At 39.9% G+C, this 11,503-nt stretch overlaps 1 protein-coding gene across 1 annotated transcript; it reads right to left on the bottom strand.

The window, feature by feature from the left end:
- Positions 1-344: 344 nt before the first annotated feature.
- LOC311047686 (C-signal) lies at positions 345-7,586 on the bottom strand (the record flags this gene model as incomplete). Its single annotated transcript, XM_084060485.1, has 6 exons — positions 345-975; positions 1,821-1,931; positions 3,376-3,543; positions 4,538-4,725; positions 5,727-5,778; positions 7,434-7,586. The coding sequence occupies 6 exons, from the start codon at positions 7,584-7,586 to the stop codon at positions 862-864; spliced, it is 786 nt and encodes a 261-aa protein (XP_083916611.1). The 3' UTR covers positions 345-861.
- Positions 7,587-11,503: the final 3,917 nt, after the last annotated feature.

Genomic DNA, 11,503 nt, shown 5'->3' with positions numbered 1-11,503 from the left:
GTATAACAAACCAAACATACATTATTCCAAGAATGAGGAAGAAAAAAAACATTTAGACCAAACTTCCTGGTTCTTTGTCTCAAAGTTAAATAATAGCTCTGCCTCAACACAAGTGAGCACACACACACACACACACACACACACACACACACACACACACACACACACACACACACACACACACACACACACACACACACACACACATACGCACGCACGTGTTTTATGAGACAATACTTAAAAGAAACAGACATACGTTCAAGATTCCATGACTTTTAATCATGTTTCAAGTCGGCAGTTGAAATAAATAATACTATTCTGGTAAAGCAATGATGTCAGTGAAAGATAAAACACATTCTAAATTCATAGCAGCTACGTTTAGAGTTTAGCTAATTAGCTTATCATGTAACTCAGAAGAACAGTATACTGTAGAAGAGTATATTTTACATCCGTACCAAGCGGATATTGTAATTGAAGATATCTGTCTGTTTGTCACAGCAATAATTAGCGACAGTTTTAATTAGAACTGGATCAAACAGCAGATGAGTTGGGGGTAGGCCAAGACCTTTGCTATTGATTTAATTCTTCTCCCCCAAATCGTTCAAAGGTCAAGGTCAAGTTTAGCCCTATGCAAACTGCAAAGCATCTCTTTGAGTGCATTTCCAGGTATTGTAAATCAATGGTATGCATTATTTCAGGAATGCATATGTACGTAGCTAGACCTTCTATTTTAACACATCATACTCTAAGCCTTCAATACATTCATGTTTTCATAGTTTAAGATTACTGTAACAGAAGCAAAATACTGGTATAGTTCATTTAGTGGTGCCGATAGTCTCCTCATCTCCAAACTGACCAGGGTCACCAAGGCAATGGTTCTCCTGTATAGTGCAGAAATGACCCGTGGTCTTTTTCAGTCAGCTCACCAATCACAGACAAGATGGAGTCCACACTCTCCTCGGGACTCAGAGGAGCCTCGACACAGAAAAATCAGGAATAAAAACACTATTACACACATACATTTAAATATTTAATATTTAATATACATGCATTTAAATATTCTAATCTTAGAACTATATTTGGTCACAGCTTAGAGTCTAAAGATTTAAAGTTGTTCTGTCTAAGCCTTAGACAGAGCACTTTTTCCCCCTGATTTCTTATATAGTATTCCTTTAATCTATCCTGAGCTGACACTGCTTGACTGCAATCTGCATTATGTCAAAGTAGCCTCAATCTTAATGAAATCGCATGCTCAAGCTCATATCTAGCTCAATTCTTAAAACAACCATCCTTACATCACTATAGTCAGGGCTCAGGTGTTAACCACAGTTGCATCCGATTAAACTTTCATTCAGAGCCTCAGCCCTCGGATCAAATGAACGCTCAAGATGTTTTAGTCTTTGTCATTATGAAGGTCACTTTGTGTGAGGGAGTAAAGGGTGCTGCAAAAAGCAGGAAGTGTTTACATTGCATTGAATTATGGATGATATTTAGGTTTGAAGTTAACAGATTTGCTCACTCACTCCAAGGGTGTACTGTAGTGAACTTAAAACTGCATGATGTGTGCACTGGACCCCAAAACAACATTCCGTTTTGATGGGGATTCCATGAGGGCGGAGGCCAAAGGGCTAGGGTGAGGCAAAGGAAACTGATTCAAATTTGATTAGCAAAAATGAGTTTCCATGTGTCTTTTTTTTTGCTGTTCAGATAGGCCACATATTAGATTTGGGCTGGATTTTGGCTGCCAGTCTGAACAGCCTGAACAGCCTGAACAGGATCGCTATCATATGAATACTCAGAGGAGTGTAGTGTTCTCTTACCTCTGGCCCACCCATGTCAGTGCGGACCCAACCTGGGTGCAAAGCCATGCAGAGAATCCTGTCTGGCTCCAGGTCCACTGCCATGCAGCGACTTACCATGTTCAGGGCACTCTGTGGCAACATCCAAAACAAATGACAGTACACAATACAAAACACAAATGGTTACAATACAAAACCCAACTAATTTCTTTGCAATCAAATGTCTGAGATTTAACAACGGTTGTGGACAGCAAGTTAACCACATTCTCACAGTCAAATGCACATTCTTTTACATATTTTTTAAGGAACGTGCCTTTAAATATATTGTGCTAGTAAGGACCATAATCTTCAGCACCATCAAATAAGCAAATTAAGGCAATACTTTTTGCCGATTACAATTTACAGTGTTGCATTACACAATAAAACATAAGAAAACTGCTCTTTATCCAACACAGCATCCAGTCTGGGCAGTCTGGTGAGCCTCTGCAGCCATATATTAGCATAGCATTAACTAAAAGTAAATGAAGTGTGTAAGGAATGCATGACCAAGTAACACCATGGAGGTAAATTCAATTTAGTCTTTGTCATTGACATTGGCTGACTCTGCTTTTAATCCTAATCATTAACTTCTTGTTATCCATCACTAAAGCCTAAAGATTTTGTTATAGAGTATTTAGTCATTGTGGCATGGCCTATGGACTGTCTGCCAGCAGGGGAGGCAGAGGTGGCCCTGCCAACTCACAGGCACACCTGCAGCTGATCAGGTAATTAGGTCACAGGCTGGTTATGTAACCCTGTTGCAGTCAGGCCAGGGTGTGTTGAGACTGTGTTATTGACCAATTCATCATTTTATTTGCTAGTTTACGCCATAGACTGTAAAAAAGAATGGACAAAGCCACTCCCCTGCTTTCTACAGAACGAAAATGAAGCCGATAGTTCAGGAACATGCATTCCTCCATCGTTAATATATACAGTTGGCCACGTCCGGAACTCAAACGCTATTGGTTGAGACCAGACACGTGACCAGCGAACCGGAAAACACCCCCAAAAATGCTATTGGTTGGGTAGCTTGTCAATCAAGAGCGGGGGCGGGGAATGAATGCTATTGGTTGCGTAGGTTGTCAATCAAATCATCCCGCCCCTCCTGGAGCATAGCCTACTTTATCGTCAATTTTAGAATAAATGGGACCATAATTTAGCAAAACGCATATCATGATGATTGAAAGGAGACTTTAAACTAGCAACTGGAAGCATATAGAATTTATGACAATTTTTATTACGGTAAGAAAATCTAGTCTAAAGTTTGTCAAAAACCCATTCACTTGCGCTAAAATAAATTCTTTCTGACACTTCAGGTCGGCGCAGGGTAAAACAGCGCCACTCTGGCCATTCATAAGCTTCCGTGTTGGCCTCATCGTAAATATCCAAGCCTTGCCCCTTGGTTTACGCGTGGCTGTGGGCGAAGAGAGTCTCTGTTCATCCCTGTAGACAATAATTTAAAGCTACAGTTCTCAAACGTCTCATTTCACTCTGGGCTTAGTGACAGACGCTGGTCACAGTGATGTTTGAATAATACCTTGGATGTCCGGTAAGGGTACCATTTGAAGTTGTTGGCCCTTTCCCCCCAGTTTAGCTCAACAGAGCCCAGCAGAGAGGTCATGTTGATAACGGCTGCCCTGTGGATGCCCATGCTGCCACCTGTTCCTCCCCTGGAGGCAGCTCGCTTCAGCAGCGGCAGGAAAGCCTGGCAGGGACAGAAAGACTTAAGGATTAAGACAATTAAATATAGTCTCATAAAATAGCATGTTGGTACCAATAACATTATTGTGTCAAGAATGTATTAATATTTTTATTACATTTTGAAACTATCCTCCCCAACACTGTTCAAGGTCGGGTACTGCGTTTTTATTCCAGTCAAGTGGCTGCTTTTTAAATTGCATCAGGTATTTTAAAGTACTATAATTCAACTACAAACCTTGAAAATCAAGTAAAACCCCACATCAGAGCAAGGTTATCTAGACCTGAGCAAATGTCAGGGTATTTTCTCTGTATAGTGTCTTTGAGTCTCTGACCCTATGGGGCTGTGTCCACCAAGGGGTTTCTTCTTGAGTGCAGCATGTTTTGAATTGTTTTCAATATATATTTCAATACATATTTACGCTATGCTGGAAACGACAGCAGTGTAATGAATCACTGAGCATCTATTCTGCACTGCACGTTCACGTCTGGCATTTTATCGGGTTGCAGACAGTTGACATTTATTTTCAACTTGCAGCCTTTGATGAGCATTTTTGAAGAGCACCTTGTGTTTTCAGCTGCGGAATACTTTGGTGGACATGGCCTTGGCCCAAGTTTACAGCTTCTCCATCACCTGGGCTTAGAGCAGTATTAAAATAACTCAGGGGTAGGTGTGAGTGCTTGTTCCCTAGACTCTAGAGTCACTGACCAAGACTTTATGATTTATTCTTCATGCTTCTATCAAGCACTTATACAGTAGGCTATATAAGTACAGTGGCTCTTGCTGGCTCTTGTTGGTGGTGACCATAGGACACTGATGTGCAGAAACGTGTTTGTAAAGTATTTTTAATTTCAGTGCTGGCTTTCTTGATTGTTCCACACAAAGCATGCAAACCCTTTCATGGGAAGTGTCTATATAGAGAAGACAATCCAACATCAACGAACACTAGCTGCAATTTCACAAACGTAACAGCTTGTCAAGTTTCTAAAACAATGGCTACCTTAGTTATCATGAGAGGAGCCACAGAGTTAGTGTGGAAGTTCTCTATCATCATCTCCGCTGTAACAGTCTGGAAGTCGGCCACCACATTGATTCCTGCATTGTTAATCAAGCAGTTCAAACCCTCTTCCTGTACGAGCTGTCCCACTTCCTCTGCTGCCTTCTCTATGCTCTCTTGGCTCACCACATCTTGAACATCAGGGCCATGCAGAGACAGGAGGGCAGGTGTTCAACTCTACACAGTCAAATCCTTAATTTCCATTTGGTTACATTTGTACTCTCTGAGTTACAAATTGATAAATTAACACTAACACTTATCACTTAATAAAGGGCAGACCCCACCACACACACACACACACACACACACACACACACACACACACACACACACACACACACACACACACACACACACACACACACACACACACACACACACACACACACACACACACACACACACACACACACACACACACACACACACACACCCACCCACCCACACACACACACACACACACCAAAATAATTAATAAATAATAATAATAATAACCTTAGTAACCAAGTTTAGTTGATTTAACCGTTTTCTATTCCACATCTTTCCTGTCAATATGGTATTTAGACACCGGTGTTTTGAGAGTTGGAAGAGTTGGAATCCTTATTGAGCAATTGCAAGTGAAACACTGCACACATAATCAGTGTTGGTGCGATTTCAAACCTGGTATGAACCGCTGGAACTGGGCTATTTATGATGATAGTTTTTTACACAAATCTCGCACCAGCCAATCAGGAGTTTTAAACAAACTCATCCTGAAATGCAATGCTCACATGTATGAGTTTTGTCTAACTATAAGAGACTAACTGTCTTTTTCTCATGATGCTTACAAATAGTGGGTCACAAATATAATACACAGGTATTAGGCCTAGAGTATAATTCAAACGGTATCTAGAAGAGTGGGCACCTGTAGAGTGTGCACTCATTGTGGCTTTTTGGGGGGGTACACACAGAGCTCCTCAATCACAACCCTGCTTATCTGTTACTGTTAAGGGTGCCAATATTTCCCCAGTGCCCATTCTACCATGGTGCCCAGTATTCTCCAGGTCCCACCGCCCACTCTTCATGTAGCTATTCATTCAAACACCACAACTCACACACGAACACCCATCATCATTCTTTCCAGTCTTCTTACCCAGGGGGATTATATGGATGTTGGGATGGCTCTCTGCCAGTTTCTGGAGTTCCTGTACAGCACACGCAACAGAACATTAATATTGCACAAGACCCCCTGTCTCTTTATTACTTATGCACATGGTAACAGGATAGGCCTGTGGGCACAAGGGACATATAGGCACCTCAATGTAAAAGTGGCTATTTTGTCCAAAATGTAAAAAAAAAAAAAAAAAAAAATGGAAAATGTTTTGTAGTAAAGTAAAATATACATGATTAGAACATGCTTAAACATTCGACAATTAAGGTCTAATATTTCTACAATTGCTACAAAACCTGTATATCCAGTCATTTTGAGGCCTAAACAATAAGTTGATGGATAAAATGAAGTCTGATAATGTTCACGTCATGTATACTTTACATTAAAATGAAGACCATTTTTCAATTATTATTATTTCTTTTTTACATTAAGACAAAATAGCCAATTTTACATCGAGGTGCCCAGATGTCCATAGTGCCCACCTCTGTATCCATGCACACAGACACATACATTTTCACAATGTCACTGTCACGTTTAAGTTAAAGTATCAATACTGCAATGTAGAAATACTCTGTTACAAGTCCGGAATTCAAAATTGACTTGAGTAAAAGTACAAAAGTATTGGTATCAAAAGTAAAACGTACTTAAAGTAGCCTACCAAAAGTAGGAAGTAGCCTGCTCATTATGCAGAATGTCCCATTTCACAATGCGTCCAATGTCTGCACGCATTGTGAGCTTGTAGATGGGCTGAAGTGTACTGTATGTTTTGTAATAATACACAAAATCTACAAAGTAACACAAGTTTTCAAATAATTGTAGTGGAGTAAAAGTATAATATTAGCCCTTTAAGATGTAGTGGAGTAGAAGTAAAAGTACAGTCAATTGGGAAATACTCCAGTAAAGTAAAATAAATACCTCAAAATTGTATTTTAAGTACAGTACACCACTGGTCACTGGTCAGTAATAATCAATGTCTTGCGCACATTGACTGTGACAGGCTGTACTGGCTACTGTAGGCTTAGCTCCGACGGAACCTCTCCCTCCGCTCCGAGATGAGGTTCCTCGTTTCCCTTTGCCGTTTGAGCAGGACATTGTCGCATATTTTCCACTTTACATGTTTCTTACCCCTTTCTGCACATCGTATCCAAAAAGTAAAGCTTTTCCGCGATTCTCTCAGATGTTTTAAGTTCTAGCGCACCATAAAAGCTATCCAACGAGTTGAAGAAAGTATTTAATTTGCCTCGGTCCTCATCCGGTTACATGTTTTTAAGACATTGCGCAAGAGTTGCGCCCGTAGAGATAACATTACTGATTCCCCTACTGGTCAAATGTTGAATTGCAAAATATTATGGAACCGGCTGAGGACCGAGGCAAATTAAATACTTTCTTCAACTCGTTGGATAGCTTTTATGGTGCGCTAGAACTTAAAACATCTGAGAAAATGGCGGAAAAGCTTTACTTTTTGGTTACGATGTGCAGAAAGGGGTAAGAAACATGTAAAGTGGAAAATGTGGGACAAAGTCCTACTCAAACGGCAGAGGGAAACGAGGAACCTCATCTCGGAGCTATACAGCGGAGGGAGAAGTTCCGTAGGGGCTACTGTAGGCTACACTACTACACAGCGATATTATTACTATTCTATACCGGGTATAGATATATTATTATCTATCTATCTATGGAAACAACTACCTGAGCACCACTCGGGTTCCGTGCCGTGGCAATGATCTTGCCCGGTGAGAACTGTCCCGTCGCAAGGTTGTTTACTATCTGTAGACCGAGTCCCCGAGTGGCTCCCGTTACCATCACAGAACGGCAGTTTTTGAAATTGGCTGCACCGCTCATTGTCAGTGTGCACTGATGCCTATATAGGTGATTATAATGTTTATTTGTTTTAGAGCTTGGATAAGGAGCTTTCTATTCAGAATGATCACGTGACGACGTGTCTGTTTACAGAAAAGGTTTTATGAATGATCCTCCTGAAATGTACGATACTTGCCAGTAGGTGGCAGGATTTCAACACTTCTGTAGCCTCTACATTTATAGCTCAATCAAGCCCTAAACACACACACACACACACACACACACACACACACACACACACACACACACACACACACACACACACACACACACACACACACACACACACACACACACACACACACACACACTCCTTTTTATAGATGACTAGGCTGATTTCAAAGTGATTCATCTAACAGTATGCTACCTGTACAGTAAATTGACATTTGACTTTAAAAGTGAATGCCTGCTACTGTAGATAAGATGTAGCCTTCATCTTATCTGCATCTGTACCTTTCAGGATTCAAGTATGAGACCGTGTAAGAGTGTTGTGGAAGGCAAGTAGGAAAGTTTATTGACTTCTAAAAAGTGAACAGCATCTGTGGGTATGTCCTTCAAACAAAACAAAACAAGATAGAGTCCAAGCCTTTCCAGGAGTTTTGACTGCAGTGTAAACTGGTACAGATATTGATCACCGTAGTTATTTCTTCCTCTCCCTGAATCCCTCAAGGATCCTCTTTCATATGATCTTCCTGCCCAATTTCAGGCTTCCCTGGCTTTCAGAGAGGCAGAACACAAGGCTATTAAAACCGTCTCAAGAGCCCCATGCAAGACAGCAAGAAATGACAGAAATCACTCACAGGCTTTATGTAGGGAAAATACTGTTTCAGTGTTTTGGGTTTACTTAGCTGGATAGAGAAATATGCTTTTGTGGAGTTCACAGTGTCAAGTGAGCCCCAACATTACTCTAACTTTTAAAATGTCCACTTTTTGGCCTCAGAGAGGACAAGAGTTTATACTTATTTGATCAATGAACTGGAATGATTCTGCTATATTTAGCTTCAGTTGGTCTTCATGGAGTATGACTGAATTATGTCTCATCCTAGAGTTAGCTGTGCATGCGTGCGAGTGTTTGCATCTGTGCACTGGTGTTTGATATTGTGTGAGGTGTATCAGAATTTAGGTTGGAGAATCCATTTTCAATCACTTATTTAATTCGTATGAGTTATATTTAAAGAGAGGACATAAATAAAATACCAGGTTTCCCTTCATCAATGAATAAATCATGGTTGTTACCTTTTTATACTGCCTGTAGTCTTCATCATGTCAGCTTTTACAGATGTAGCTTACTCTGTCAGTGAATGTTAACATACACGCCATCATTCACTATACTCAAGCAAGCATGCTGTCTTTCAGTTGGCTGCAAGTGGTTTTCACAATTATGTCAAAGCTGAATAAAATAGAAGATACAAATGCATTGCCTCATGGGAAATTTGGTTTGCTGAACACCAGTACAGAACATAGTATGACCTACATCTTGCAGCGGTGTGGACTGCATAGGCCTATAGCACAGACATTCGTTAGCTAACTAACAACACTTTGTTAAACAGTCGATCAATCTAATACTGTCAACATGGAATATTAGTTCACCACCAGCACACTCAACAGTGGCAATAATAGAACATTTGATGTGTTCTGCAACATCCTCTGTGATGCTTTCAGTCTGGTAATGCTTAATTTATACTATCCCATCACACAACGGTGTCACTGAAAAGAAAATGTTAGCTAGCTTGAAAGTCTTTTATTGTTGATACAGAGTATAAATGAGGCTGTAGAGTGGAGAGGCCAGCAGAGAAATTAATGACAGTGGCAGCATCATAAACAGTGTGCACACACATATAGCTGAGAAATGGAAACAATAGCCTATTTAATCTAGCATATTGTTGCTGTCAGGCAGAAACCTTGTCCAAAACTTTACTTTTCAGGAAATGGGAAAAAAATAACCTGTCTTCCAGTCACCACATGTTTTCGTTACAAACTGGCTAGTGTGAGCCAGTCTAGCTCCCATTGACCTCAATGCATTCCATTGAACTTCCGGCTCCAGTTAGCCTCCCAGTGCAACCAATCTGCCAGCTGGAATTGCTGGACAGAGAAAGTGACATAGATGTCTGTTCCTTCTTAAATAAGTTCCTTTACTAGAACGGATCCGAAAACTATTGCATGACACTGTTGTACGACAAAGTAGGGCATTGTACTGTTAATGGGGTGCATTTCATCCAAAGTTATTTTCAGAATCTGAATGTAAGTGTATCTCCAGTCTCCTATTACTCAAACTCCTTGAAGTGGCAGGCAATATTGCATTTTGGGGTATTTTAGACCCTTTTAGACTTTATTATTGTCTTATTTGTGAATAAAATCCTAAATATCCCCTGCAGGGGTCCCTGCAGTGTTCAGAGCTGTGGCTGATGATTTAAAGATTTAAATGCTTCTGATTAATTGATGCAGATTTGTGCCTGCACTGCAGTGAGCTGGGAGTTGGTGGTGCACTCGCTGTATTATTCAGGTGGCTTTAAAAGCATGTCAGATCAATTGAAGGGATTTTACTAGAAATATCATGTCCTGCCTCGCTTACTCAGAAGTAACAATCCCAGTCAGAGAAACCACCAGAGAAACCAAAACAAGACCAGCTGAAAACCTAGTATATGGCTAGACCACAATGGAATGGAATGGATGTTTTTTATTTTTTTTCTGTATTGTGTTATTCCCTATTCTCAAACAATTTCAATATTTGTCGCAGCGTATTGCCTGTTACATTGTTTTTTGTTATGTCAAATCAAAATCAGAAGGCCACGTCTAAAATGCTGGAGAACTTTTATTATAACTTTTGGTTAGTCATTAGGGCTGTCAAAAAAAATCGATTCATGAATAAATCGCGATTCTTAATGCCACGATTTTAAAAATCGATTCAAAATATTAAAATCGATTTTTTTAATTTTTTTTTAATTTTTTTTTTTAATTTTTTTTTTTTTTTTTTTTTTTTTTTAATAAAATCGCAATAAATCGCAGAATCGAATATCAATTAATCGCAGAATCGCAATTTTAATCGAATCGGCACCCTAGAAAATCGCAATAAATCGCAGAATCGCAATTTTAATCGAATCGGCACCCTAGAAAATCGCAATAAATCGCAGAATCGAATCGAATATCAATTAATCGCAGAATCGCAATTTTAATCGAATCGGCACCCTAGGAATCGATTTTGAATCGAATCGTGAGGTAAGTGAATCGTGACACCCCTATTAGTCATCTACATTTGCATACATAGACTGGCCCTAGAGTACAGCCAAGAAGAATACTGCCTTTATAGTCTATTTCTTACTGACTTAAATTAATACAATAAAGAATTACTTAGTTTGACATTTTTAGGGCCTCTGCATGATATTGAGCCCCATAATAATTACTCTGTCTGTCCATCTGTTCACTTCATTTTATTATTATTATTACTCTGCCTGCAGCAATGTGTGGCAGGGAAATGTAATCACGCTGTGAACAAAATAACTCATAACAACAGATGCATGGATTTTCATTAAACTTGGCGGGAACGACCACTATGCTGCCCCAAAGAGATTATTAACTTTTGGGTCTCAAAGGTCAAGGTGACAATCAAAGAAGGACATAATTGGTCCGGAATGGAGACATAGACCAAGAAAGGTTGGTGCACTGCGTGCAGTGTTTTCACCCTGGGAGCATCTTTAGTCTTGTGACCACTAGGGATCGGGGCTTTACTGACCTGCCAGAGTTTAAATCTGTAGAATTTGGATTATTCATCGTCCTTCTAAGATCTTGTCATTAAGATACAATTCGTTCTTCTAATATTTACTGTTGTGTTTGTAGCTTGTAGGGTACAACAGTATTGTCCTCCATTTGGCTAAATAGGCTTTTGTTAATCAAAAAACTAA

The sequence above is a fragment of the Gymnoscopelus microlampas genome (genome assembly GCF_963454915.1).
Source record: "Gymnoscopelus microlampas genome assembly, chromosome: 6".
Taxonomy (NCBI): Eukaryota; Metazoa; Chordata; class Actinopteri; order Myctophiformes; family Myctophidae; genus Gymnoscopelus; species Gymnoscopelus microlampas.
Note: the sequence above shows the minus strand (reverse complement) of the source record. Positions and strands in the feature narration are given on the sequence as shown.